This window comes from Corapipo altera, unplaced genomic scaffold, assembly GCF_003945725.1.
Source record: "Corapipo altera isolate COAL_440 unplaced genomic scaffold, ASM394572v1 271, whole genome shotgun sequence".
Lineage (NCBI taxonomy): Eukaryota > Metazoa > Chordata > Aves > Passeriformes > Pipridae > Corapipo > Corapipo altera.
The window spans coordinates 1654965-1680198 of record NW_020884935.1 but is presented as its reverse complement, the minus strand read 5'-3'; the positions used below and the strand labels follow the sequence as shown (position 1 = coordinate 1680198).

The 25234-nt window shown below is 41.2% G+C and overlaps 1 protein-coding gene across 3 annotated transcripts in view; it reads left to right on the top strand.

Moving 5' to 3' along the window:
* Nucleotides 1–25211, top strand: part of TEX14 (testis expressed 14, intercellular bridge forming factor) — a 26461-nt gene extending 1250 nt beyond the window's left edge. Inside the window, exons 2-31 of one of the 3 annotated variants that reach the window (XM_027660370.1) lie at nucleotides 1101–1215; nucleotides 1513–1678; nucleotides 2440–2576; nucleotides 3207–3288; nucleotides 3728–3858; nucleotides 4709–4822; nucleotides 5117–5240; nucleotides 5761–5939; nucleotides 6455–6606; nucleotides 7287–7477; nucleotides 7669–7819; nucleotides 8161–9101; nucleotides 9781–9884; nucleotides 10874–10953; nucleotides 11503–11769; nucleotides 12326–12426; nucleotides 12703–12810; nucleotides 13378–13468; nucleotides 14181–14271; nucleotides 15535–15597; nucleotides 16666–16793; nucleotides 17528–17637; nucleotides 19133–19184; nucleotides 19673–19744; nucleotides 20524–20601; nucleotides 22007–22124; nucleotides 22318–22413; nucleotides 23396–23505; nucleotides 23941–24007; nucleotides 24189–25211. In XM_027660370.1, coding sequence (XP_027516171.1) covers nucleotides 1101–1215; nucleotides 1513–1678; nucleotides 2440–2576; nucleotides 3207–3288; nucleotides 3728–3858; nucleotides 4709–4822; nucleotides 5117–5240; nucleotides 5761–5939; nucleotides 6455–6606; nucleotides 7287–7477; nucleotides 7669–7819; nucleotides 8161–9101; nucleotides 9781–9884; nucleotides 10874–10953; nucleotides 11503–11769; nucleotides 12326–12426; nucleotides 12703–12810; nucleotides 13378–13468; nucleotides 14181–14271; nucleotides 15535–15597; nucleotides 16666–16793; nucleotides 17528–17637; nucleotides 19133–19184; nucleotides 19673–19744; nucleotides 20524–20601; nucleotides 22007–22124; nucleotides 22318–22413; nucleotides 23396–23505; nucleotides 23941–24007; nucleotides 24189–24225 — 4256 coding nt within the window. In that variant the 3' untranslated portion in view covers nucleotides 24226–25211. Of the gene's footprint in view, nucleotides 1–1100; nucleotides 1216–1512; nucleotides 1679–2439; nucleotides 2577–3206; nucleotides 3289–3727; nucleotides 3859–4708; nucleotides 4823–5116; nucleotides 5241–5760; nucleotides 5940–6454; nucleotides 6607–7286; nucleotides 7478–7668; nucleotides 7820–8160; nucleotides 9102–9780; nucleotides 9885–10873; nucleotides 10954–11502; nucleotides 11770–12325; nucleotides 12427–12702; nucleotides 12811–13377; nucleotides 13469–14180; nucleotides 14272–15534; nucleotides 15598–16665; nucleotides 16794–17446; nucleotides 17638–19132; nucleotides 19185–19672; nucleotides 19745–20523; nucleotides 20602–22006; nucleotides 22125–22317; nucleotides 22414–23395; nucleotides 23506–23940; nucleotides 24008–24188 lie in introns of all 3 variants that reach the window. The other 2 variants (XM_027660369.1, XM_027660373.1) reach the window with 2 other exon arrangements.
* Nucleotides 25212–25234: the final 23 nt, after the last annotated feature.

The following is a 25234-nucleotide window of genomic DNA, read 5'->3' as shown; positions in this document are numbered from 1 at the left end:
GCTGCCTGGGCCTTTTTTTATTGGGGTTCAAAAACAGTTTGACTTTAAGTAAGCGTCTGATTTCACCACGCTGTTATTGTGTCAGACTCATCACCTTCCACTGGGTTCCTCCCTTACCCTTTCCTCGTTAATGAATGGAATTCACTATTTTGAGCCAAGTCACTTAAATAACGCAACACTTGCCTAATTCCTGTTTGCTACTTAAGAATAATTTAGGTATTTATTAATGCCCTCCTCTGGTGTTATCTGTGCTCATCCTCCTGTGCTTACAGAGATGGATATGTAAGTTATACATCTCATTTGTAAGGGCTTATATGTACTTACAAATACATATATGTACACAAAAGTGCATATATATATATATATACACATATGTATATATACATATATATACATATACACATATACACACATATATGTATATATATACACATATACACACATATATATGTATATATATACAAGTATATACATATATGTATAATGTACTTATATGTACATATATGTACATAAAATGTACTTACATATAATATTTAATGTAATATATAAACAATGTACTTATATGTACATAAAAAGAATGTACATGTAAAGAATGCAATATATATAATATATATTATGTATGAAATATAGTATATGTGTAATATGATATATATTTATATATCATATTATCATATTTATATATATGTACATATAAAGAATGGAATATAATGAATGTACTTATATGTACATATATGTACGTATGATGTACTTATATGTAAATATAATGTATATATATGTACATATAATGTATTTATAATGTACTTATAAATACATATTTGTAAGTACATAAGCACTTACTCCTTACTTAGACAGTACATATAAGTTCATGTAAGTACCATCTTTTATTATTATTTTTATTTAAAATCGTTGTGCACGAGCAGTGCCTGACACACATAGAAAGTCGCAAGGAAACTCATTTGTTCTTCTTTTCAATTTCTGTTACTATATTTTCATACCTGCGGTGCCTCAGGGGGAGGAATATCATCATCAGGATCAGTGGGGTTTTGTTTGGGGTGAGGGGAGAACGAGCACCACCTCAGAATCTTCTGTTTCCTCCGTAGGTGTTTTGGTTGATGCCGTGAATTCCATGGGCCAGACTTGTCTCTTCACTGCTGCCTTGCTGGGTCTCAGTAAAATCGTGGATGTGCTCTTGGATTACGGCTCGGACGCCAATCAGTTGAGTATAAAATGCTTCTCTTTTTAAAACCAAAGCGAATATTTAACCTTTTAGTGGGTTTGGTCAACGTGCTGCCCAATATTCACTGTACATAAAATGAAAAAGGGATTAAGATGCACATTGCTGTTTTAGCCAAAGCTCCTCAGAGGTGAGTGTGTAATTTTCCTTATTTTAAGAGGAATTTTGTTACTTGGGGGTACATAAACATTCCAGGTGTGCTGCTTTTTCCCCCTCCACTGGTGAGTGGAGCAGGGATAGACCCAAACATGAAACGTTCCTGCTTTGCTGTTCCTCAGTCGCTGTCTCGACGGGAGCACCCCAGTCCATGCAGCTGCTTTCTCAGGAAACCAGTGGATCCTCAGCAAGCTACTGGATGAAGGAGGTGACCTGAGAGCCCATGATAAATATGGGAGAACTCCTCAGCACTGGGCTTTGTTAGCTGGGAAGGAATGCAGTGCCCAGGTATGTGTGTGAACACCTGAATACGTGCTCACATCCTCATCTCAACCTGGAGAAACTCCGACATTCCAGGGAGAAACCCTTGGCTTGAATAAAGTTACATGTTAGAAAATTATCAACATGTTAGATAATTACTCAGCCCTATTTTTCAACGTCAGAAATGGTATTTTGAGGACCTCATGACTCGAGTGGTTTAACTGAGGTGTTGCTCAGCTGTGGGGATGTGTCTGTGGAACTTGTTAGGACCAGAAGTGAGCAAGGAGAGAACAACAGGCCTTTGTGTTCCTTGTTTTCCACCCCTGATGTGCAGTTTTTTTGTGTGGATGTGCCACTCAGGAGTGCCCCTGAAGTAGTTTTCAGGTGTATCCCAGTCTGTGCATGAACAGTGCCAGCAAGTGGATCATTTTTGCAGTGATATGTGACATCAGAAAGGCTTATTCATGACTGCGGTATTGATTTAAAGCTCATGATACTCCTCTTTCCTGTTATTACAATGCTCCTCTTAAAAAGAAATCTGATATTACAATTTTCTGCAGGTGAAGTCTTGCAAGTTTGTCACCTAATATTTGAAGTAAGCTCTTCTTCCATTTTCATGTAATTGATTTTCTTCAATTTTTTCGTGTATGCATCTCTCAAAATACCACTTAAATATTGCGAGTAACCAGTTATTTTTTTCAGTAGTCATGACTTATTAATTTTAAGTGGTTTATCTCATTCTGAAGTAACTTCTTTTGGTTTTTTTTTCCTCTCCCCTTCCTCTCCAGATGCTGGAATTTATCCAGCAGTGTACACTGCACATGCAGGCTGCCATTCAGAATTTCCCCTCTGATCTGCTCAGGAAAGTTGGCTCATCAAAGGCTCTGGTCTCCAGCCCCTCGAGGTTTGGTGGCCTTGTCCAGGGGTAAGAAGATATTCTGCTTCCACATTCTATTGTCTTAAAATTAACAATTGTATCTTTTTGACAACATCCACTGTGTGCCAGGAATGATGGTACTTTTTATTCCTGTTGGCTCAGCTCCAAATGGCAACTCGATGGTTGTAAATATCTGTATATTAAGAGAAACTCTTGAAATCAGTATATAAAGCACTGGATTTTAGTAGCATTAAAGTGGTGATAACATGAAGTGGTTTGTTTCTTGGCTTTTTAAGGTCACTGCAGATCTTTTTTGGGGTGTTTCCAACTGTTTCAAGAGCTTTTGTGTTGGCTACATGTTGGGAAAAATACATACTTGTGAATGAAAAGCAATGCAAGATGCCTGTGTGTGGGTGTATATATATATATTTATTGACCATCTTGCTTAAAAAACAAATACATATCATAACACAAGTGTATTTAAAAAAGTTTAATGAGTTGCACAATAATTTGGAATTTTAACATCCACATTACACGTGTGGGTCCAGTCTAATGCAACATTTGAATTACGTGGCAGTTGCAGAAATTCTGCTTTTTTTTTTTCTCTCTCTAAATTTGTGTTTTGCTCCAAGCCTTGGCATAATAATTACTCTTCTTGCTTGTGTTTTTGCTGTTCAGAAACATTGACAGTGCTTTGGGTAGATTACTGAAAGGAGAGGCCAATGTAGCCAAGAACATTTACAGCTTCGGTTTTGGGAAGGTAAGATCCTGGGGGTAATGGTTTTCTAAAGATGTTAGAACAGCTTTTCAGACTCACAGTAATTATCCCACCTGTTGCTATTTTTAACTTTTAGTGCATTCTTATTTCTACTGAAATGGTGGAAAAAAACCCTGTGAAAAGCAGGAAAACTCAGGCCTTTAGTGGTTAATGGGCCCTGTCGGAGGAGGCAGTTTTGGAACAGGCAGTAGAGACTCCTGTTAAATGTCACCTCTGGGAGTTCCCAGTGACTGGTTCCGGTTTCCCTGTTTCAGCTTCATTGAAAAGTTAAGTTTTTGACACTGAAACCTCAACATTTCGTGCTGGTTCTTGGGCTGATGCTCCTGGTGCAGTGATTGCACCGATGTCATTAATGAGCTCAGGGCAGACGTGATGGGTTTTGGGAACTCTTGCACATCCCTTTGGTTATGCCCTGTTCCAGTTCTATCTTGCAGGCAATGGGCACCTGGGCTACTTGGCATCTCTCCCAATTATTGGGGAGAAAGAAGTGGTTCAGGCAGATGATGAACCAGCATTTTCTTACCACGTTGGGCCGTTCATGATCATGACCAAGTAAGTGGGATCAGAGGGATTTTAGCCCCTCTCTTACTATTGCACAGCAGGTGGTTGTGCCAGTGCTTTGTTTGGATAGTTTTCCACATCCATTCTATATTTATTCACTGTTTCCTTGCTTGCAACTTGTTTTCTGCATTCACTGATTAACATCAGACTCCCTTGGTGTCTGAAAGGACAAGAGCAACCTACAGGCAATTTTAACCCAATTATGGCTAATCACTGATTGCAGTGTTTCAATGTTGATTCCTTTGTGGTGGGAAATATGGTTGGGGTTGCACAGATTGTGTTGTTCAGCATTTAGCCCTTGTAAATATTAGGCCAGGCCTCCTGATATGCATGTTGGCAGCCCAGTTGCTCAAACCTGTGGTGAAAGGAAAGCTGCAAGGGCAGACTGAGCCTTTTTAAAAAAATCTTTGGCATTGTGTGTTAATTACTGTGTGTTGAGCAAGTAGTTCTGTCTCTGGTGTTGTGTGTTAATTGTTGTATATTAACCAAATAGTTGTGTCTCAGAGGCACCCAGAGAGCTGATAAATTGGTGATTTAATCTTCCCAAAACTCTCACTTCTGTCGCAGTGGGCTGATGGCCTTTAGTGAAAGGAGTTTTGGAGTGCCCTTATTCTTTACCTGGGGTCATGGAAAGGTGTTTTTGGACAGTGAAAATCAGCCTTAGCAGGGTGTGTTTATTGCCAGTTTGAAAGAGAAGATGCAATAGCCAGGGTACTCAATAACAGCAGGAGGCAGCACCAGAGCATTTCAGAATTACGAAATTCCTCGTAAAAAAATTGCATGACTGTAAAAAAATACTGCAGGGAGCACCTGGTGGAAATTCCTCCTCTCCTCCTTGTAGCCTCGTGTGGGGAGGCAGCAGAGTGACAGTGAAGGAACTGGACATCCAGCCCCCTCAGCACAGCTGGAAGCTGCGCTTGGCCGACCTCCTCCTGGCAGAGCAGGAGCACAGCAGGTGGGGAAGGATGTTCCTCCTGGGGTTTGGGTGTCCCCAGGGATAGGAGGGATGGGATTCACCTCGGGAGGACTGGCAGGCTGGGCTTGCACTTCCTTTCCAGTTAAAAAACCACAGTTCTCTCTTTCTGTCTCTTCCCACTCTTAAAATCTGTTCTTTTAAAATCATATATTTCAGTGAAAAGTGAAAAGCATTCGTGTTATGTTGATAACTCCCGTCCTTCTGGGTGTTTTTTTTCTCTTCTTTCAGTCTCAGATTTGCCTTACAAATTTTTTTTTCCCTCTCCCTTTGCAGCAAACTCCGCCATCCTCACTTGCTCCAGCTCATGTCTGTTTGTCTGTCCAGTGACCTGGGGAAAACCCGTTTAGTGTATGAAAGGGTTCACTTTGGCTCCCTGTACAGCATCCTGCATGAAAGGGTAACTGGAATGCTTGGGTTTTAAACAGTAATTAATTAAGTTTAGTAACTACATCCAACATCTTCACTCAAAGAAAAAGAAGACAAAATCCTCAGTCGTGTATCTGAGTTTCTGTTGTGGTTCTTTTTTTTTTGTAATCACTGATCTGTGTTTTATCTTTGTCATTTGATGTTTTTCTCCTTTTTCTTTTTTCAGTTGAGTTATTTTATTTCTTTAACTGTTTGAGTGCAGACATCTAAATTACTTGGAAGATATTGCAGTCCTAGGCGAGGGATTATAAAAGCTCATTCTGCTTCAGAATTTTGGCACAGCCAATATATTTTTCGTTCTTAATTATTTAAGGTATTGCTGTTTGGTTGGTATTGAGAACAAACGAGTGCAATTCATCTGACTTTTCATTTTCAGCACAGTGTATTTCAGTTGGCTTTGTTTGCTGCCTTCTGCACTGTGATGATCACCCCTGGCTCGAGCTTTAAAGCCCTGCAGTGTAAATTTGGTGGCTCTGGGGTGTTTTTTCCAGCGTACAGAGTTCCCAGTGCTGCAGACAGAGACCATCCTGCACGTGCTGCTGCAGGTCAGCGACGCCCTGCGCTTCCTGCACTCCCGGGGCTTCATCCACCGTTCCCTTTCCTCCTATGCCATCCAGATTGTCTCTGCTGGGGAGGCAAAGCTGTGCAACTTGGAGTACATGATACAGAGGTAAAGAACTTCCCTCAGTGCTGCTGTTAAATGGGCAAACAGAAGTTTACCTGAAACCACGCAAGATTCAACACCTGGTTGAACTGGTGGTAATTAAGTGCCACCAGCCATACAAAGAGTGTTTCTTTTGTGAGGGACATCGTTCCTTTCCTCTGTTAATTATTACTGAAGTTCTCTTCTAGGCACACCTATACATTGAAAAATAAATGCTGGCAGGGTAGGTGGCACCTTCTTGCATTTTTATCCATAGCCAGAGCTAAAGGGTTGTTTGTAAAGCTCCTGTTGGGAAATGCTCAGCTTTTCCTTCATTCCTTTTGAGTGCAAATTTGTTGCTTTCCCCAGAAAGTCTTTGCCAAAAGACATTCACTGGAGTGGAAATATTGCATTTGCATATGGGGGTATTTAAGCTAAAAGCTGTGACACACTCAGGTGTTCAATTCCTGAAGATACACCTTGTAGTTGAGTGTGAGCCTGCTGTGTGTCCCAACTTATGACTTTTTTTCCCCTTTATACAGCAAAGACAGTGGAGAACACAGTGATCTGACCCGAATTCCTGTCCCAGTCCAGCTGTACAGGTGGTGCTCTCCTGAAGTTGTCCTTGAGACGACTGTCACAGTCAAATCAGATGTTTACAGCTTCTGTGCAGTGCTGCAGGAGGCCTTGACAGGTAAATCCACAGCTCTGGGCTCTGAGGGCTCATCCAGAGTTAACTTGAAAAACAAACCAGGCAAAAAAAAAAACCCAAACCCAAATGTTAGTGACAATAACAAAGATTACTGGAAACTTCTGTAAAATGTAATCAGAAAGCTTAGAATTGTGTAGCTTAAGGATGAGATTGACGTTGGCATTAGAGAAACACAATTTTGTGTGGTTTCCTGCTGTTTATTTTTCTTCTTCATAATATTCAGTTAACTCTTTGCAGTGCCCAGAATGAGCTTGGGCAGCTTTCATGTCTTTGATCACTGCAATAACTTAGAGATAAGTTACTGTTAACACAGATAATGCATTGTTACTGTTATTGCAAGTAATGTAATGTATGTTTTGTATTCACTGTGACTACTTTGACAGTGAAATGGGATAAACAATTACCCTAAAAATAAACTCCTCTATTAGCTGGTTGGTAATGAGGAATCCAGAGCAGTTGTTTGCAGTGTCACTGTCCTTTAGAGATTGCTGTCAGCTCCCTTTAAAGCCTCCAGTGTTGGAATAAGATGGGGAGGAGATGCTCATTTGGTTCATGACAGCAGCTGTAAATTAGGGGATGGGAAGGCAATAATGCTGCTGTTTTTCTTTTAATTAACACTGATTTACAGCTGGTGACATAAAGTCTGTACTTGTGTCTTGCAGAGAGCCCCCCCTGGAAAGGTTTTGAAGACTCAGTTATTAAGCAGCTCATGATTTCAGGGGAGCAGTTGGAAGCAGATGTCAGGCTGCCTATGCTCTATTATGATGTTGTGAAGTCAGGGCTTGAACCTAAACAGAGGAACCGCTCCATGAAGCTTCAGGATATTCAGTATATACTGAAAAATGACTTAAAGGTGTCTTCCAGGATTGTAATCTTTCGGTTTTGTGTCCATTCAGATTCAAGTTGATGTGCTTCAGTCTGGGTGGGAGGCAATCCAGCACTGAGTATTTAATCTTGGAGGGAAACCACCTTAGAAGAGAAGGCAGAGACACTTAGCTGTCAAATATAGCTGTATTTTATTCCTTTTTTTTTTGTGTGTTACAGGACTTGGTTAAATCTCAGAGTGGTCATGCTGATGACATATCAAAAGCAAGAAGACCTGCTGTTTTTGCAGACGTGAACATCTGTTGGGCATCAGCTTTTAGCTGCCAGAGGAGAACAGTGGAATTCCAGGAAAAAGAAACAGCCACGGCTGGTGAGTTCCTTGTAGCAAGATGTGATGTGTCCTTCACTTAATGTTGTTCCTCAGTCCATAACAATCTAACATAAGTAATTAAAATGGGAGAGCACTTACAGATTTGGTGACATAGTTTGAGAGTAGAAAGAAGTTGGCTTTGCATTTTAGCTACCACTCTAATTGTTAATGTAGACTCAAGACTCTGAGCCTGGTTAATATTTGTTGTTCAGGCACAGTTTTCAGCAGAGCTGTTAAATGCCGCTCATGTAATCTCTAAAATTAACTCCCAGATGTGCAAAAGCAGCGTGTTTGATGGACTTCTGGAGAAATGGCTTAATGCTTAAAATCAAATTTTTCAGATGGCTCTCCTGCCCCAAGAGACCCTGTTTTTCGTGAGGTGAACAGGGCTTTGGTGGTCCAAGAGGCATCAACCAGTGTGCAGCCAGTTGCACAGGACAAAAGTCCTGATGTGGCTTCTGAAGTCCAGACAACCCCCAGTGAGAGCGACGTGGATGAAAGTCTGTGTAGCTTTGAAATCAATGAAATCTTTGCCACTTATCCAGAAATTCACCAAGACTTCCTGGAAGGGGGATCTGGGTTAGATCAAACTCTAAAGGATGCAGAAAAGCAGCAGAAGGAAGAAGATAAGAGTCCCCTGGGAGTCCTGTCTGTGTCCTCTGGAGCATCCTGTGAGGATGAGGAGGACAGTGACTCCTCGGAGTCGGGCAGTGAGTTCACTGCAGAGGAGGAGGTGAGTGAGGCCTCTGACCTGGCACAGAGGAGAGGAGATGCTGGGAGAAGAGGGAACAGTCCTTCCCCAAATGAACAGCACATCAGCAAGTGTGTCCTTAATATAAAGATTATTCAGAGCATGTTGCAGCAGGCAGCAGATTCCCTGTGCAGGACAGAGGAGAACCTGGACAGATTAAAGGCCATTGGGAAGCAAAAGAAGCTGCTCCAAAAAATCAGAATGAGTCAGCTTTCTAAGCAGAGTTTTCAAGAAGGACACTGTAACAGGTCTGATGATGCTTCCCAGAACACCAATCACCCTTTTTGGGGAGTGAACACATTTTTACCCAAAGCTGTGGGTCCACCATCCAGTGACTGTATTCCACCCCCCATGACATGTCAGGCACAAGAAGTGTTGGGGGAAGACAATTTCCAGGCTGTTCCAAAGACAGCCAGGGAAACACAGGCTGTTCAAAATGAAAAGAGGAAGAGTAAAATTGAAAACAACCATTGTGATCTCGGCTGCAGCATGAGGAATAGCCTGGATGATCAAATGAACCTAAACCACAAGGTAAAATGTAAAATATTGAGCAGCATGGCTGTGTTTATAGCTTCTGTGTTCCTTAGCAGGTAAAGAGATGTTGGGATGGGTGGTGTCCAAGGGGAGGGATGAACTGTCTTTTAAAATATATGCACATACCATGTGCGTTATATATAGGAATGAAAATAGTCAGCTCAGCAGTGCAACAGTATTGTTTCCTCTTTCTCCCCACTCCTCCCAGCACAATACTAGCCCACTATAAAATCCTGTAGTAAAATGGAGTTGGCCAGGGAAAAGGCCAAGTGGAGAAAGACTTTTGTTTGCATTGAGGTCTGAGCTGTCATTAGTAAGGGCTTCTGGATCATTTTCAGTATTAAATACAAGTAGCCCAAAGAGAAAGAGAGAAATTCATGTACAGATCTGCTGTGGGAATAATCTTGAGTCATTTAGGTCCCCTCATCCCCCTGGAAGCCACATGTTTTGATAGTCTGCCTGCCTACATATGAACCCTGCTGTAAATCCTGGGCAGGGTATTTGCTAGGCTGAGGCCTGGGCTTGTCATCCTCTCTCCTGAGCAGTGCAGCTAAAATATAACCCAGGAAATCAAGTTTGCACGGTCTGCTTCTTAGTGTATCTCACAGACAGCTCAACTAGTAATTGCCAGAATGCCCAATGTGTGCTGAATCATGGCTTGTTGGACTCATTTCAGCATTTACTCCCACGTGGATCTGCAAGATGCCAAAAAAAGTTGAACTTGCAGTGTCAGAGAGGAGCTGATTCACATCCTGCAGCAAGAAGTGAAGAATGGAGATGGTGAGTTTTGATGGTGTTCGTAGATTTAATTCTGACAGATTCCTCTTGAGAGAGCCCCTGTCAGAGGGAGACACACGAGGATCAAGGCTGGCATTAAATGTTCTTCAATAAGCCAGAAGCACAGTGAGGACCCTGCTGTGAGTCACTGGCAGCTGCAGAGCTGAGGGGGAGCTGCTGTGACAGGGCAGTTTAAGAGGGCTGGTGAAAAGATTTCAGATGCCTCTGTGAGGGAGGTCAGTGGCCCAAAACTACCAGTGCCTGAGGAGAGCAATCTGGTGAGTTACTGGGAAGGCTGGTTCTCCTTTCTGGGCACAGCCTTATTCAGTTCCCAGTAGAAATACTTTTAATGTCATCTCTTTGTATTTCTGAGTTTCAGTGGAAATCACATGTTAAAAGCACCTGGCAAAACTTGTGCAAGTTAAGGTATCTTACCTGGAAGGTTGGAGAGATGGGGATAGATACCTCCTTCAGTCTTTGGGTTAAATCAGTCAGGAAAACTTGCAGTTTTAAAATCAATTCATGACCCATTTGGATCAGTAAGACCTGTTGGTAAAGGATACAGTTGGTTAGAATAGAAATATTCCTGTGGTCAGAGGGTCAGGTTAGGGTTAGGATTAGGTTGGTGGCAGGGTGGTTGTTACTCAAGGCTGAAGTTGTCCACTGATCACCAGAATAAAACACATCTCCACATGATTCATTGTCTGGGTGTTTATAGAACTGCATCATCTGAAGGCAGTGACAGCTTTTGAGATCTAGAGTTTAATGTACAGCTTGTCTGGTTAATCTGTAATAGACCTAAATAACTGTCTGTGCTTTCTAAGCTTCTGACAGCTCAATCTGCTGGATCTGCTGGGTTGTTAAAAGGCTGAGAGCACACGTGTTCTAATTAATGTTAAAACAACTTCTAGTCTTTTACTGGCTGGGGAATACTTAACACAATACACTTGTGCATTAACAGAGGTTGTGCATTTCATAACCATTTATTGCAGGAGCTATTCAAAGCCAAGATCTGAATTTTACAGCAAAAAAATAACTGAGGAGAGGAGGATGATGCAACCAGACTGGAGGAGTAAGTAAATCACCGTTAAATCAGCATTAATATCAAGTCTTACTGCAGTGCATTAAAACTTAACACTTTGTTTCTTAATGAAGAAAGCTCTGTTTGTCTTAATTGCTGAAGATCTCTTGGATTGTTCTTGGATGAAAACCAAGTGAGTGGGATCCTGTGTCTTGCACATTCGGAGCATAAAATAATCACAACCACATTAAGATGGTTTGATTTCTGTAGCTGAAGGAATTTCTAGCCTTGTTTTGGACAGTGTGTGGATTTAGGAAGGGCAGGATGGCAGTGACCAGTGGATGGCAGCACGGGCATGGATAATAGAGGATCAAACCAACCAAAACTGTTCACGTAAAGACTTGTCCATATCAAATTCCTGCAGGTTTTAAAGCTTCCCTTAAAATGGAAGGGAATGTTTAGCTCTTTTCATGACAAAGGTGTTTACAAGGTATAACTTGAGCATTTCCAAGTCTGCAGGCACAGTGAAACACGGGGAATGCTTTGAAAGGTCCAGGTTCTGTTGTATGAACTGACAGCTTTGTTCATTTTGTGTTGTAGCTGAAGTGAAGCGAATGGCCAGAAGAGTGGCCTCAGGAGAGCTGGAGCTCAGCTGTCCCTGTCCAGCCAGTGAAGGGACATCTGAGAGTGAAGCAGAGAGTGCAAAGGAACCCTTCCAACACGTCACTGCTAGAGCCCAAAAAAGACAAGCCCAACAAAGATGTATGTGGCAGCCAGGGGATGATGTTGTGCCCTGGAATCCTGGCAGGGAGGAGAGAACTGAATCCGAGGAGAGTGATCTGGAATCTGCACTCAGAAGTTCTGCAGGTGAGGTTGAGGAGCAAAGAAAACCTTTCTTCTTTTTTTGTCTCCCATCTCCAGTCAGTTCTCAGCTGCTGTGATTTTGTGACAAGAATTGTCAGTGTTATCTTGCAGATCTTGCCCCCTAAGCTGGTCAATCACTCAGTCTTTGATGAACATAAAGAACAGAGTAAGATGAGTATTAGGTGTTAATAGGGGGAGGTAACTCCCAGTGAGCTTGGAGACCCTTCATCACCATTGATTACTGTCATGTACCAGCATGGGAGACCCAAAGTTTACAGTTCCACCAGTGTTTTCACACTTTATTTCTTTCAGTCTGAGCACAGAGATGCTTTTTCTGTAGCAGCTTAGTGGGTAGTGCTTTTGTAATACTCATGGATAGAAGAACAAGGAAAGGTTCCCCTGCCTGGATTAACGAGGGGAGCATTTAAATGTCATCGTTTCTCCATGTTCCTGACAGACAATTAGTGTTACTGTCTGCTCTCATTGATATTCCATCAGTGGCTCAGATCACCCCATGTTATTTTTTGCCTAATAATTTCTTTCCATTCTGACATCCTAGGGAGGAGGTGCCAGTTGCCATCACAGGATGAACAAGCAGAGTCTGGAATAGCCATTCATAAGAACTCAGTCCTTCCTCAACAAGTTGAGAATCTCTCTAGGGTACATACAGAAATCCAAGGAATCCAGGTGCAGTTAGTTGTCTGTGGAACAGTTCAGCCTGGCTGCTGATCTGAGTAACAGTCCCCCTTTTTTTTGTTGTTGTTTGGTTCTACAAACCATCAAGGTAATGTAAGGAACAGATAATGTAATGCAGGATGAAACTCGGAGTGAGCAAAGTCTGTGGAATTTCAGTTTGCTCTGTTGTTTATTGAGTGAAATGTGATTTCTTTATTAATAGAGTGGGGAAAGCATCTCAGGTGATGATGTCTTTCACAGGGACATTCGAGGGAATTGCATTGTTCCCTTAGTTCACCTCCTGATGTGTCTGAAGAATTCTTCACTCCTGATTATTTCCTTCCTCCTGAGGGAAGTTCAGAACTAGAGGTAAAAATAACAGAAAAGACTTTGGACCTAAGTTACTCAACATGTGTAATTGTGCTCCCATTTGGTTTGGAGAGAGCTGTGGAAAGTAGGAGAATGATTTTTAGTTTTTATTCTTTTCATTTGAAATAATATCTCCAAGTAAAGCTATAGATAAAACTAAGAAAATTCTAACTGTTTCTTTAAAACACATACCCTACGCCCCCTAAAAGCTCTAAACCCCCAAACAATTAAAACCCCACAAACACCCAGACTCCCAAAACAGCAGGGGTATGTTTTATTAATTTATTTACTATGTAATTGAGAAAAATTTTTGGTAGTTGATAATCTCAGCCTTTCCTTCACAGCTCTATCAATGATGGTGTTCAATAGTCTTAAAACAGTCTTCCTTAATTTCTTGAAGATTCTAAATTTTGTAGAGACTATTAAATCCAATCTTGGCTGTTTTTTGATGAGCTCTTGTTTGTCTCTCCATTCTGATTCTTGGGAACATCATCCCATGAGGGTTCTCCTGCCCTTTGCAGCTTCCTGTCAGAAATTGAATTAATTTCCTTTTTTTCCCTCTTTCAGACTTCAGATACTGAGGGCAAATCAGAAGATGCTTGTGAAGGACTTTTACAGAAACTGCCTAAAGATGCAAAATCAAGTGTTCAGACTTCAGGTAAATGTGCTCTTTGTTTTGAAGCATTTCTGACTCAGGGCACTGAGTCTTGTTGCACTTACACTTTTGCCAGCAGCACTCCTGTCAAAAGGCTGGAGTTTAATCCTTTAGGGTCACTTGGTCTCTTATTCCTCGTTATTTTAGTGAGTGTTCAGGACATTGAGAATTTTGGAAGGTGAGGTTTGGGCATTGCAGTGCCTGGAATGTTTTTGAATGCCATGGTTTTGTACTTGCTGTGCTTCAGTTAAAAAGCCAAACCAAAAGTTGTTTAGAACCTTTTTTTTTTGTTTTTTACCCCGAGGCTACATTTAATCTTTTTATGCAACTTGCTGTGGCGCTGGAAACTGAATTGAAGTTGTATTTACACATTAATATTCTTATTGCCAGGAGGATCTTGGGCTTAAAGACTGTAAGAGCTGATAGTGCGTGTGCAGAATAATGGAAGAATCATCATTGTTTCTCTGGTCTGTTGTCTCCTTTAGCTCAAACTTGTAAATGTTGTGATATTCCCCAGTGCTTCAGTGACTGTCTGGCAGCTGGGATATGTTTATGAAAATGCATCTTTAAAACACATTTGTCTCTTGATAACAACAAAGGTCACAAGAACCGAAAAAAATTTAATAAAGTTGCAATTTCCTGTTCAATGAGTTTTGTTGTTTTCTTTTGTACTTGCAAAACCCAATAACGGGGAACATTTGTTATTTGTATTCAGGAGGAAAAAGGCTGTTCTGCAGCACAGGAACACAGAAGTGTGGCAGTAACAAGCTGGGAGTGAATCGACTGAGCCAAATGCCTGTAGTCAGGTAGAGAGACTCATTTTCATTGTTCCTTCAAGCATAAATTGGATGATAAAGTGTGCTCTCTTCATTAATTCTGCTTATATATCTAATATTCAAATAAGATGCCAGTGGTGGTTTTTAATGATTATCTACATATCTCAGCTCCTTGCCAAGAAAAGGACTTCACAAGTCTCGAGGGGTTTTGTCTTTTACAGTGTTCGGTGGGTTTTTCTGCTTAATGAGGGAGCTAAAATAGGAAAAATAAAGTCACGTTCACATCACAATTCCTTTTAACAGAGCAAAGCTAATTCAAATTAAGGCTTCAGTCATCTGTTTTAATTTTGTTGTGCTTTGGTTTCGGAGCTCAAGTGGCATGAAGATCGTGCCTTTTCCCCTCCCTGCTCCTGTGGGAGCAGTCTGATGGAAGTTTGCTCGCTGGATCTTGCCTGCAGGTAACATCAGCCCGTGCCTGGAGACTTGCAGGCTCATCTGTCAAACAGGAGGTTTTTATGTCCAGCGTTTTGTAAATTTTATGTTTTACTGTCACGTAGAGAAGTTGGCCAGAGTGACCTCGTGCTGCAAGGGGGGATGTTCAGGGCAAGGATTTTTTAAGTGAAAGTCTTTGAGCAGTGGCTTTGAGGCTTTTTAAAAGCTCCAGTGCTCCCTGTAGCTCAGCTTTCCTTGTGTTACTGGAGAGCTGGAGCTGCTCACACTCTCAGTGTGGGAGTGAGAGCTCTTCTCTCTGTCAGTGTTGTCCTCCCTCCTCTCCACCTGAAAAACTGAGATACCTGTCTCAAAGGTAGGCAGAAAGTGTGGGAATGACTTGGCTTCAAGGTAAAAGTTTTGGTTGCTCCGTTCACTTTGGAACTGAGCTTTTGCCAGCAGGGCAGAGAGGGCTGTTCCTCCCCTGATCTGACTAATCCCCTCTGACCTTGAATGGCCTTGTCACAGTTGGAGAGAATACCTTACAAAACAGATCAGAGGATGATAAAACAACCTGATGATTTGTATTCGTGGATTTTTATTTAACTTTCAGTTTTGCTTTGAAGCCCTGTATGTCAATTAGAAATTTCCTCCTTACTGAATACAAATCCATCATCTGTTTAAAATGACATTTGTCTCCTACCATTCTCCATATTTCTAACGTTTTAAGCAAAAAGTTTCTGTGAGCCTCGGTCTGCCTCAGAGAGAAGGCAGTTCTTTAAATTTTTTTTGAGAGAAGAGACTAAATGCTTCCATTTTCATAACTTTCAGAGAGTGAATAAGACCTTTCTTCCCTCATTTCAGTGTTGATGCAGCACGAGAAGCGATGCTGTGGGAGCCACAGGAAGGATGCCAAGAAAAAGATGTGTAAGACCATATTATACCAAAATTTCAGCAAGCTGATCATTATCACTGTGAAAGTTCTGTGTTGGTGCAAAACAGGGAGATGAGACAAACCAAAGCTGAGAGAAAGAAAACTCTCCAGAGTACTGAAAGAGTATTTTCTCGTCATAAGTTGTGAGATTGGTATAAAAGAGCTATCACAGACAGTTGTCCTTAGTTTGAAATATTTTCATATTCATAAGTAATTAACTGGGTGTTAATCTTCGCATTCAAGTGTTAGGATTCCTCGTTTCTTCTCTCCATATGGCACAGAGGAAATAAAATCACTTTAAAGAGCAAATCGTTACCGTGGAGCCAAATAAAATTTCATCACAAAAATAGTCCCGCGATTTTCAGGAACAAAATTTTGCAGGATGTGTTTGTGACTCGACTAATAAAGTGAGTTTATTTTTACAGATAATGGAGATTTGCATGAAATTCCTGATTTGGTACCAGTAGATCTGTCCTTTCATGGCCTTCTGAGGACGATGTAATCCAGGGTGTTTCTGCACAAAATGTTGGTTTGCTTAATATAATTCCCAGTCCTGGGATTACATTTTTTTTGTAACCTGGGTGTGTGTCACTGCCTTGTGCATCTTCAGCAGTTTCAGTTTATCTGAGTAATTCTTTTAAAGGCTCCTTAAACCTACAATTAGTCTTATTTAATGGGCTGTTAATTTTTGTTAACCCTTGAGGTTTTCCCTGGGCTTTGGAGAGTTTTTTACTTTGTGGTTCCCTTTTGAAGTTCTTGCCCTTTCTGGAGGCTGTTTCCTGAGCTTGCTTTTATAGGAGGGTTATTTAAGAAATCCTGTAAAGGAAGGGAAAGCAAATAATTAACCTTTTCTGTCTCTGCAACATTATTGGAGATGGTGATCTTGAACCTTCCAAGAATTCTCTGGGAAGTTTTCGAAGGGAATATCTCTCTTCCCTCTGGTGAACTAGATAAGACCGACCGAAATTAAAATTTAAAGAGCCTGAAAATAGCAGAAGCTGGTGATTCACAGATGCAGGAAGCGGCTATTCTAACTGTCAGAACATCTTTCAATAATTCAGATCAGTGGCAGATATTCAGGATTTGTCCAGTATCCCCTGTGAGCAGGAGAACTTCCAGAGGGATGTGGAGTGTAAAACACCCAGGCTGAGCCATGCACCGACCAGTGTCAGCACTCCCCTTGGCTCAGGTAATGCAGGGAGGGGAGGATTCACAGGGAATTACTTCACCTTTCCATCGGGGTGAGTCCTGGAGGCTCCATTCACACGGTGCCAGTGCAGGAATGTCAGGCTGGGAATGAGTAACCACAAGAAATGTTTGAAATCTCACTGACAAAGGGCATCTCTGACACGGAACTAAAGGAGAATTTGCAGCTGAAAAAAGCACTGTATGAAAGGTCTCTGAAAGATGATTGCTTAGTAGTTAATGGCAGCCTTCATAAATCAGATGTTGTTTTAGATATTTAAAATTGAAGTGGATTTTAGCGTTTTAAAGACAATGTAAATAAGCACTCAGGGTGTTTAGAGTGTTGATAAAGTGATCTCAATGTTTGTTGAATTCAGGTGTTCAAGTGATTTATCATTTGCTTTCCACTTCATTAATTTGGTGTAACACAGGAGTTGGAATTCCTCAGTTGGCAGTTGTGCATAAATAAGGTCTGAGGTGGAACTTCAGTTGGTCTTCTATTTAGAGGTCACTTATGGATACTGGTTTTTTAGGGTTTCTTGTGCAGGTGCCTGTTCTCTTTTGACTTTTTTTCTGCTTCTCTTGAAATTAATAAAGATGAAAAAAATTCCAAAAATAATTTTCCAGCTTTGCTTTTTTTTTTTTTTTAAATTCTAGAAGAAAAAGTTCCATTAGCCTTTGAGAAATACAAACACTACCATGAATTAGCTTCAGATTTTTCCCTGTGTGGTTCTCAAGAGGCCTCCTCCACAATGTTCAAGACATTCACTACAGCCTATGAAGGGGAAAGGAGCATGGAAATTCCAGGGGCTGCTTCAAGAGTTTGCCAGTTTGAACTGAAAGAGCCTGTAAGTCAGAAATTCTAGTTTATGCCAGCCATCCTTTAAAATATTTTTTTAAATACTTTTCCTAAAAATAAATGCAACAAGAGAAGTGCAGAAATACTTGTAGGTCTTTGTGAGGATTTTGGAATCCTGGATCTGTTGATACAATGGCAGAAGGGCTGATTGAATTCAAAGCAGTGTTGCCACTGATGGTACAAAGAGTTGGCTTCCTCTTGCACCTAATTGGATGTAAATGTTGACCACTGTCAGAGTGGCCTTTCCCTGGCTGTAAGGAATTGCCATTTCCCAGTCTTTTTGGATCTGGTGATCTTGGAACACCAGGGTGGTAAATACCTGCAGAGTGGTTGGGTTGAAAAGGTGAGTTTTGGTTGGGCAGGGAGGGAGTTCATCAGTTGTTCTTCTGGATGGGGCAACAACCTGAACCCCCCTGCGTTCACAAGGGATTTGGGAACCACAGGCCTTTGACGTGGAAGTTGGGAATAAACTCAAATGAAAATAAACACATGAGCATGAAAGTCTTCATGTGGAAGTGAAGAGCCCTCAGAACTTGGTGGGAGAAAGTAAATTAGCCCTTGTCTGAGGGGGTTAAGTTTGTCCTTTTTGGACATAATGTCCTTTTTGGCATAATGTCATCAGCTTTGTTGTGTCAGAAAATCAGTTTGGAGCTGACAGTTTCCAAGGTCACTGGAGTAATTTCCAGTAATCTGTTTGGAACTGAAGGTGTTCTTGAGCCACAGCATTATCTTAACTGCCTTCCCTGACAGTTTGATATAAAATACTTGCCTTTACACCTTTCTTATTATTATTCACTGATGGGGTTTGTCATTTAGAGATTAAATTGGAGTTTGTTCTGCCAGAGCAGCAGTGTCTGTTCATTGCCTGACTGACCTGACACAGGTTGGGTCTGGGTGTTCTGCTCCTGTGGCAGGGTGGGAATTCATTAAACCCATTCCCAGTGCAGAGCTGCCCTGCCTGGCTCTGCAGAGATCCCTCCCTGATTGTGTCACTTCCTTGCCTAAAATCTTATTCTAGAATTAAGAGCATGAAGCCCCTGTTTCCATTTTGAGAGCTTGCCTATGGTTACAAATCCTTGATTTTTTGGGGGGGCTCTCTGGTAAATAGGTGTGTCTGGCTTTAATAATTAAAGATTCCAAGCAGAGAATGAAGAGGTACTGGAACGGTCCTTTCAGAGAATTCCCATCCAGTTGTCCATTCAAAGTGTTCAAATGGATAAAGATCATGTATGACCAGCTAAAAGATGAGTGCACAGCAGCCTAGCCAAAATTTTTGGCACATCTGGCTACCCTGGGTGGCTTACCTTACTCTGTTTCCATATTCTGAACTGATTGAAAACCTTATTTTAAAATTTAATGTTCAGCCAAGGCTTTAACTGAAGGCTCTACCTTATTTTGGGTTTAATATGTTGAAGGGGAGGATTGAAGATCAGCAGTTTACCAATTTTACCTTCCTGTGTTTCATTCTGTTTGGTCTTACGCAGGCTGGGTTGCCACCAGTTGTTCCATCCTTGAGGAACACCAGGCAGGCACCTGGTAAGTCTTTTATCCCAACCCAAATAAATGGATCAATAAACAAAGAAACACACTGGAAAGGAAATTTTGCAGTTTATTTCTTTTTTTCCCCCTTTTTCCTCCTGGCCATCTTGTTTTATAGGGATAAATAGCTTTTGTACACAGATAAATAACTGGGTACTGCTAGTGCTAATTAGGTTATGGATTTTGTGTTTGCACCTGCAGACTAAGAACTCTGACCTCTAATCAACCTGTGTTTGAAGTGTAAATATTACTGGCCTCAGATTTCTGACACAGGATTGAGAACTGAACGTGCAAGTCTGGCTCTCAATGGTTTTTCCATTATGAAATTATTTCAGGATATTTGATAAAATGTGAATGAGCCAGGCTCGTGCAGGGCGTTAAATGAAGTCTGTAAGCAAGATGCTATCAAAATGTAAGCCCATGTCACAGTTATTAAGGATTAATCACTGCTAATTAACTGGATTTTTTTTTCCCCTCTGTCTCAGCACTCTCTGAGGCATCTCAACCCTCCATTGATGAGCTGCCTCCACCAGTCCAAGAGCTGCTGGATGAGATTGGTAAGAGGCACTTCACCCAGAACGGTGTGAGGCTTCCCAGCTGTGTTCAATCAGGATTCCTCCCAAACCATTCACTGCCCAAAATACATGAGAGCTTCCAGATGAGTTGCAGTCAATGATTAGGAAGTTGGGCATCAACAGCTTAAACAACTGGCAGTCCTTGAAGCTTCTGCTTTTCACTTCGTGGGTTGGTTGCTGCTGACAGCAGCCAGCACAGCCAGCACAGCCAGCACAGCCAGTGCAGATGTAGTTTAACGTGGAGATAATTTTGTGTACACTGAATTTTTCAAAGTTGTCCTGGAGCAATGTGTGTTCTCCATTAGGAGGCAGCTGCACCCCTCAGGTCCTTGTGCAGAGCTTAATCTCTGTGATTTACATTTCTTTTTGTATTCACATGCATCTTCAGACAGAAGGTGTGAAAACTCTGCATTGTTTTCGCTGGGAGGGTGTTACAGAGGAGTTTGCTTTGCTTGTTCAGTGATAAACTCTGCCTAAATTAACACCAGACACTGGCATAATTAAATATCCATAGGTGCTTTAGGAATGAGACACCCAGGCACATCCTGATCTTATTTCCCTGTTCACCAAAACAACGTGGAAATTGGCATCAAGTGAATAAATGATGGTCAGGGGAAATTTTTAGGATTAAAGTGTGAACTAATTGTAGATCCTGTAAGGGTTTTCGTGTGGGGCTGGATGGATAAATCATATGGTACTTTGGAGTGGATAGAACCAAGTTAGAGCACCCAGATCAATAAGGAATGTGCTGTTTTTAACAGAACTCTTAAAGCAGCAAGATTCCATCACTCCAGACCTGAAAGAGGTGGGACTGCAGGACTGTGGAGTGCAAATGAATGGTTAGTTGATAATAGTCCTAATGTAGGGATTAAAAATAGAATTTTCCCTTTGCATTGCTGTAAAATGACTCTGAATACTTGTCACTCTATGTTCAGCTGTACAATGCAGTGCAATTTTTAGCTTAGTACCCCCTCCACCAGTGTTTGCTGCCTTTCCTGGTGTGTTCCCTCTGAAGTCCACGGGGATCTGGTGTGGGAGGTTTGCAGGTCTAACTGTGGGAATTAATTTCCTACTTTTATTATGCCACTGTAGTTCAAACACAGGTGCCAAAACCCACAAAAAGTGAAGGTGGTGGGCAGGTGATGTCAAACAGAGCTGTAGTTTCCATTCTGGGAGGGTGATTCAGTTAAAAAAGTGGCCAGTGCACAGCACTAGCTGCTAATGTTCCTAATCCTCCATCATGAAATAATTCCTCTGATCTCACAGTGTAAGAAAATAGCTTCCCCATGAATATTGTGTTTCCTGTTCTGTTACAAAGACACTGAAGTGGTGAATCTTTGTGCTTCTGCAACTGCAAATGGTACACTAAGTGGGAATCATTTTTACACGTCCTGTCAGAGGAGCAGGAAACCAAAATGTTTATAGGCTGTGCCTTTTCTTCCCCAGTGAGTCACAAAGTGAACAGCAGTGAAAAAGAAAAAAAAAAAAAAAGACAAAAAGGGAAAAAAAAAAAAGGCAGAACATGAGTTAAGTCTGTAAAAAGCTAAATAGCAGAGTCACTTGAGAATGATGCTGGCACTTGTTTGTGTTATCCTCCAACTCTGTTAGATCTTTTCCTGAAGGACAGAAGCTCCCTTGGCTTTATTCAGGGGAGTATCTTGTTTTTAGGTGGTGAGGACTGCAGCAGTTGTTCACTCACTGTGGGTTTTGTTGTATTTGCATAAAGCACAGCTATTTCAGACTCCATTTTTTGTGACAGCCTCCTGCTTCCTGCTTATCATAGCGCAGCAGAAGGTGCTGAATTTATTCCCAGGCTGTAGGGAACAGAACTTGCCGATAAGTCCGGGGGGGGATATCGCTGGGTTTTGCTAAGTAGGGTAACAAAGCAAACAGCCACAGGTTTTCCTTTGATTTCTCTCCCATATCTGGGATTGTAAGGGGGAGAGATTAAAGATTGATTTTCCCCATGCATTTTTCATTTTAGTACGAAGGGAAATGTTCAGTCCTGTGAATCTGAAAACGTGTTAGAGTGAAATATTTATCTAGGCCTTGCTGCTGGCCACCTTTGGCTGTGGATAATGTGAATTTGCTTAACTGGTGGAAAATCAGGAGACTGAGGGAAGAGTAATTGAGAAGTGGACAACTGGAAGCTTACCCAAGTGCAGTAAATAAACCCACATTTTAATTCCTTTGTTATCTCCCTACATGCCTTTGATATTAAAATCTTTCTGTTTATGTGAGTAGTTCCCAATCAAATTAGAATGGAAAACAGAGAGTCAGAAGAAGAATCTGAGAGAAATGAGAAGCAAAATCAGAGTTCATGGACTAAGGAGTCATTCACTCTAGCAGAGGACACAGAAAGGTATGAAAAAAGGATGATAAAACATGTTTGTATTTGAGTTACAAATGTTTAGAATTATGGTTTCAGCATATTTTAACAAGACTCAATGCTTACAGAAGCGAGCTTTAAATACCCTGGTAATTATGACTGGTTTGTTTTGAAATTTGTAGTATTTTACTTATCACCATAATTTTTTTAATCTTTTATTTAACAGGGCTCACTCTACTCTTGATGATATTTTAGAAAGAATGCTCCATGCAGTTCCTGGAGACGAGGAGATACAAGAACAACCTCGGGGACACACTCTTGGGTTAGCAGATAATTTGTATTGTGTTCACAAGTTTATTTTGTGTTGTGGGTATGGACCTATGCAGGACTTCTCAGAAGATGGGTTGTCAGTCCTTAGACAGAAACGTGTCAGGGAACTTCCCTGGAGACATCAATGTGAACTCTTTGTGCTAAACTGAGAGGGAAAAGAATGTTTTGTTAATATAATTTCCCGTAGGTGGAAAGCAAATACTTCAGTTGGTTTGGAAGGCAGTGCTTAGTGTTCACAGAAATCAGAGATAATTTGACAGAATGGGGGATTTTTTTTTTGAGATGGAGAAAATGTACATTAAGAGAACAGCATCAGGAAAACTCTTTGCAAAGAAGAGTTTGGGAAAATGGTTATGTTTTCATGTCAGCATATTAGGAAATGAAGAAAGTGGCAGAAGTTATATATACAGGATTTTAAAGAAAAGATTCATAGCCCAAAAATAACTTTTGTCCTGTTATAACTAAAGATCAGAGCCCAGTAACTCTGAACAACTCCACAGTAAATGCCAGTGAGTGAGTGGTCAGAAGTCATTCCTCACATCTGTCTCACTGAGGAACATGAGACATTCTTGTGTTTGGCATCAGGAATTTTTTATTTTTAATTGCACACAGAAGGCAAATGTCACAATAACCAGGAGGATCCTGCCAACAGAGCAGAGCAATTCCTGTACTTCCCTGTTGATCCAAAGCCCTGTGCTCTGTAGTCAGAGTACATTTACTTCATGCTGTTGTATAAAGAATCATTGGAGTCTGTGTGTGGATGTAAAGCTAAAGCACATCAGTTTTGGATGGGAAAACCAATTTGTTTGGGGGTTGGGGAAGGCAAATGCACATTATAGATCAGGATAAAAACAAAAAGGCATGTGGTGTATCCAGAGGCTTCTGGTTTAGTGCTCTGTTTCATCCTGTCTGAAACAAAAAAAAAAAAAAAGTGAGGAAAAATTAGGATCATACACAAAACTCTGTCATTCAAGGGCTGCAAGCCTGCAGGATCCAGAAGATACTGGAAGGAAGAATGGAGTAGAGGAAAGAGGAGCTGGGGCTGGAAGCAGAGCGCCAGAAAGCTGTGCAGGGACTTCAGCAGGTGCTCTTTGTCTGTAAAGCTGCTGGATGCACCCAGAGTTTGTCCCAAATCACTGGTTACATTTGGAAATGTTGATGGTAGTTTTTTTAAATGTAGAAGTAACATCCAAGGGTAACATCATTGTGCTCATTGTTTGCACAGCATTAGCAGATACACCCCTGTTTTCTGTCAGGCCCCTAGACCTGGGCTGGCAGGGATTGGGCTTCAGGTTTGGGAAACAGGATTGATTTCTGATCCCGGTGAGGGCCCTGTGTGATGCCCCAGGAGCAGCAGAGCTGGGGTTGGGCTCTGGTTACTAAATGTGACTTCATGGACAAAGCAGAGAGATCTGTAGCACCTAATTCGTGTGCTGCTGTGTGCTGACTTCTCTCTGAAGTGTTGTTGTTGTGCATGTTCCTCTTGGTTCTGAGCTCAATTTACATGTTTTTTTTTTAGACAAACATCCCAAAGATCAGACATCCCACTTGCAGCAGCAGCAGCTGTCTTCAGCTTCGGCCTTCAGGTGAGACTCTCTGTGAGTTAAACTGGGTTTTTGGTAGTAGTTTGTCTGTTCTCTGGCTGCATGAGATACATTCCTGTTTTCCAGGTGAGAGAGGCACCATTCCCTTCAACCTGTAGTTCAATATAAGAAAAAAAACAACTGTGTAACCTTTTTTTTTTCTTCTTGTTTTTCCCCCATACAGGATAATTGTTTTGGATGAGAACTCTCTCTGTGATTAAAATGGATAATGAATAAGTTCTAACCCATCATATGCTTACTGCTGTTTGTTCAGCCTCTGAATTGCAGGGGTTTTTTTGCCACATAAACAATTGTAAAGCCCAGACTTCTTTTAACTGCAGCAGCAAGTACAGAAGAAAATCTGATGTTCTATGTTATAATACTGTTTGTACTGGTTTTATGCCATCACTGCAGTATCAATATCACAAGCAGTACCAATATTGCAGAACTGAAGTGTTTTCCCAATATCACATCCTTGTGAACCTGCTACGTGGTGGTTTTTCTCCTGCACGTGCCCATTTTCATAAGCACAATAATTTTGTTGCATTATGCAGTTTTTGGTGTTGCAAACAGAATGATTGGAATTCTGTGGGCTGCTGGTGCTGCTCAGGCACTGGAATTTTTCCATACTGGAGTGTGGAGCACTTTTACAGCCCATGTAGTGTGTGTTTTTCCTTGCTCATTAAATTTAACAAGGTAATTTCTTGTTTTCTCTTTACTTAGTGCTTTTGTGATCTAGTGTTGAACTGATTTGACTGATTAAGGGGATTAATTGCTGTGCAAAAAGCTAATGAGGAAAAAAGCAGTGTTCTCCAGAGATTGCAAGTGCAGCAATATGTTCCCTGCCAGCATTAGACAAGAATATGAGAAAATGTGGAAAAGATACCTGTTGTTTAATTCAACCACGTTTTTGGTAGGATGGATTAAAAAAAATGAACATAATTGAGCTTTGGATTAAGATATTGATGGGCACAGCAACTTCATATTTGATAAATATGACTTCATATATGATAAATTCTGTTCACCTGCAGGAGGGAGGATTGTCCTGTTCCCTGTCTAACACACACAGGGATTTTAGCTGGTTTTGTACATCTGGGTGTGCCACGTTTGCCTCTTCACTCCTGTTTTTGTAAAGAAATGCTCCCCATCTGTAACTGTTTGTTAATTTGGTTTAACAACACTAATAAAAGTTTCCAAGTTATTGTGCTGTCATGTCGTTCTTTTTTTTTT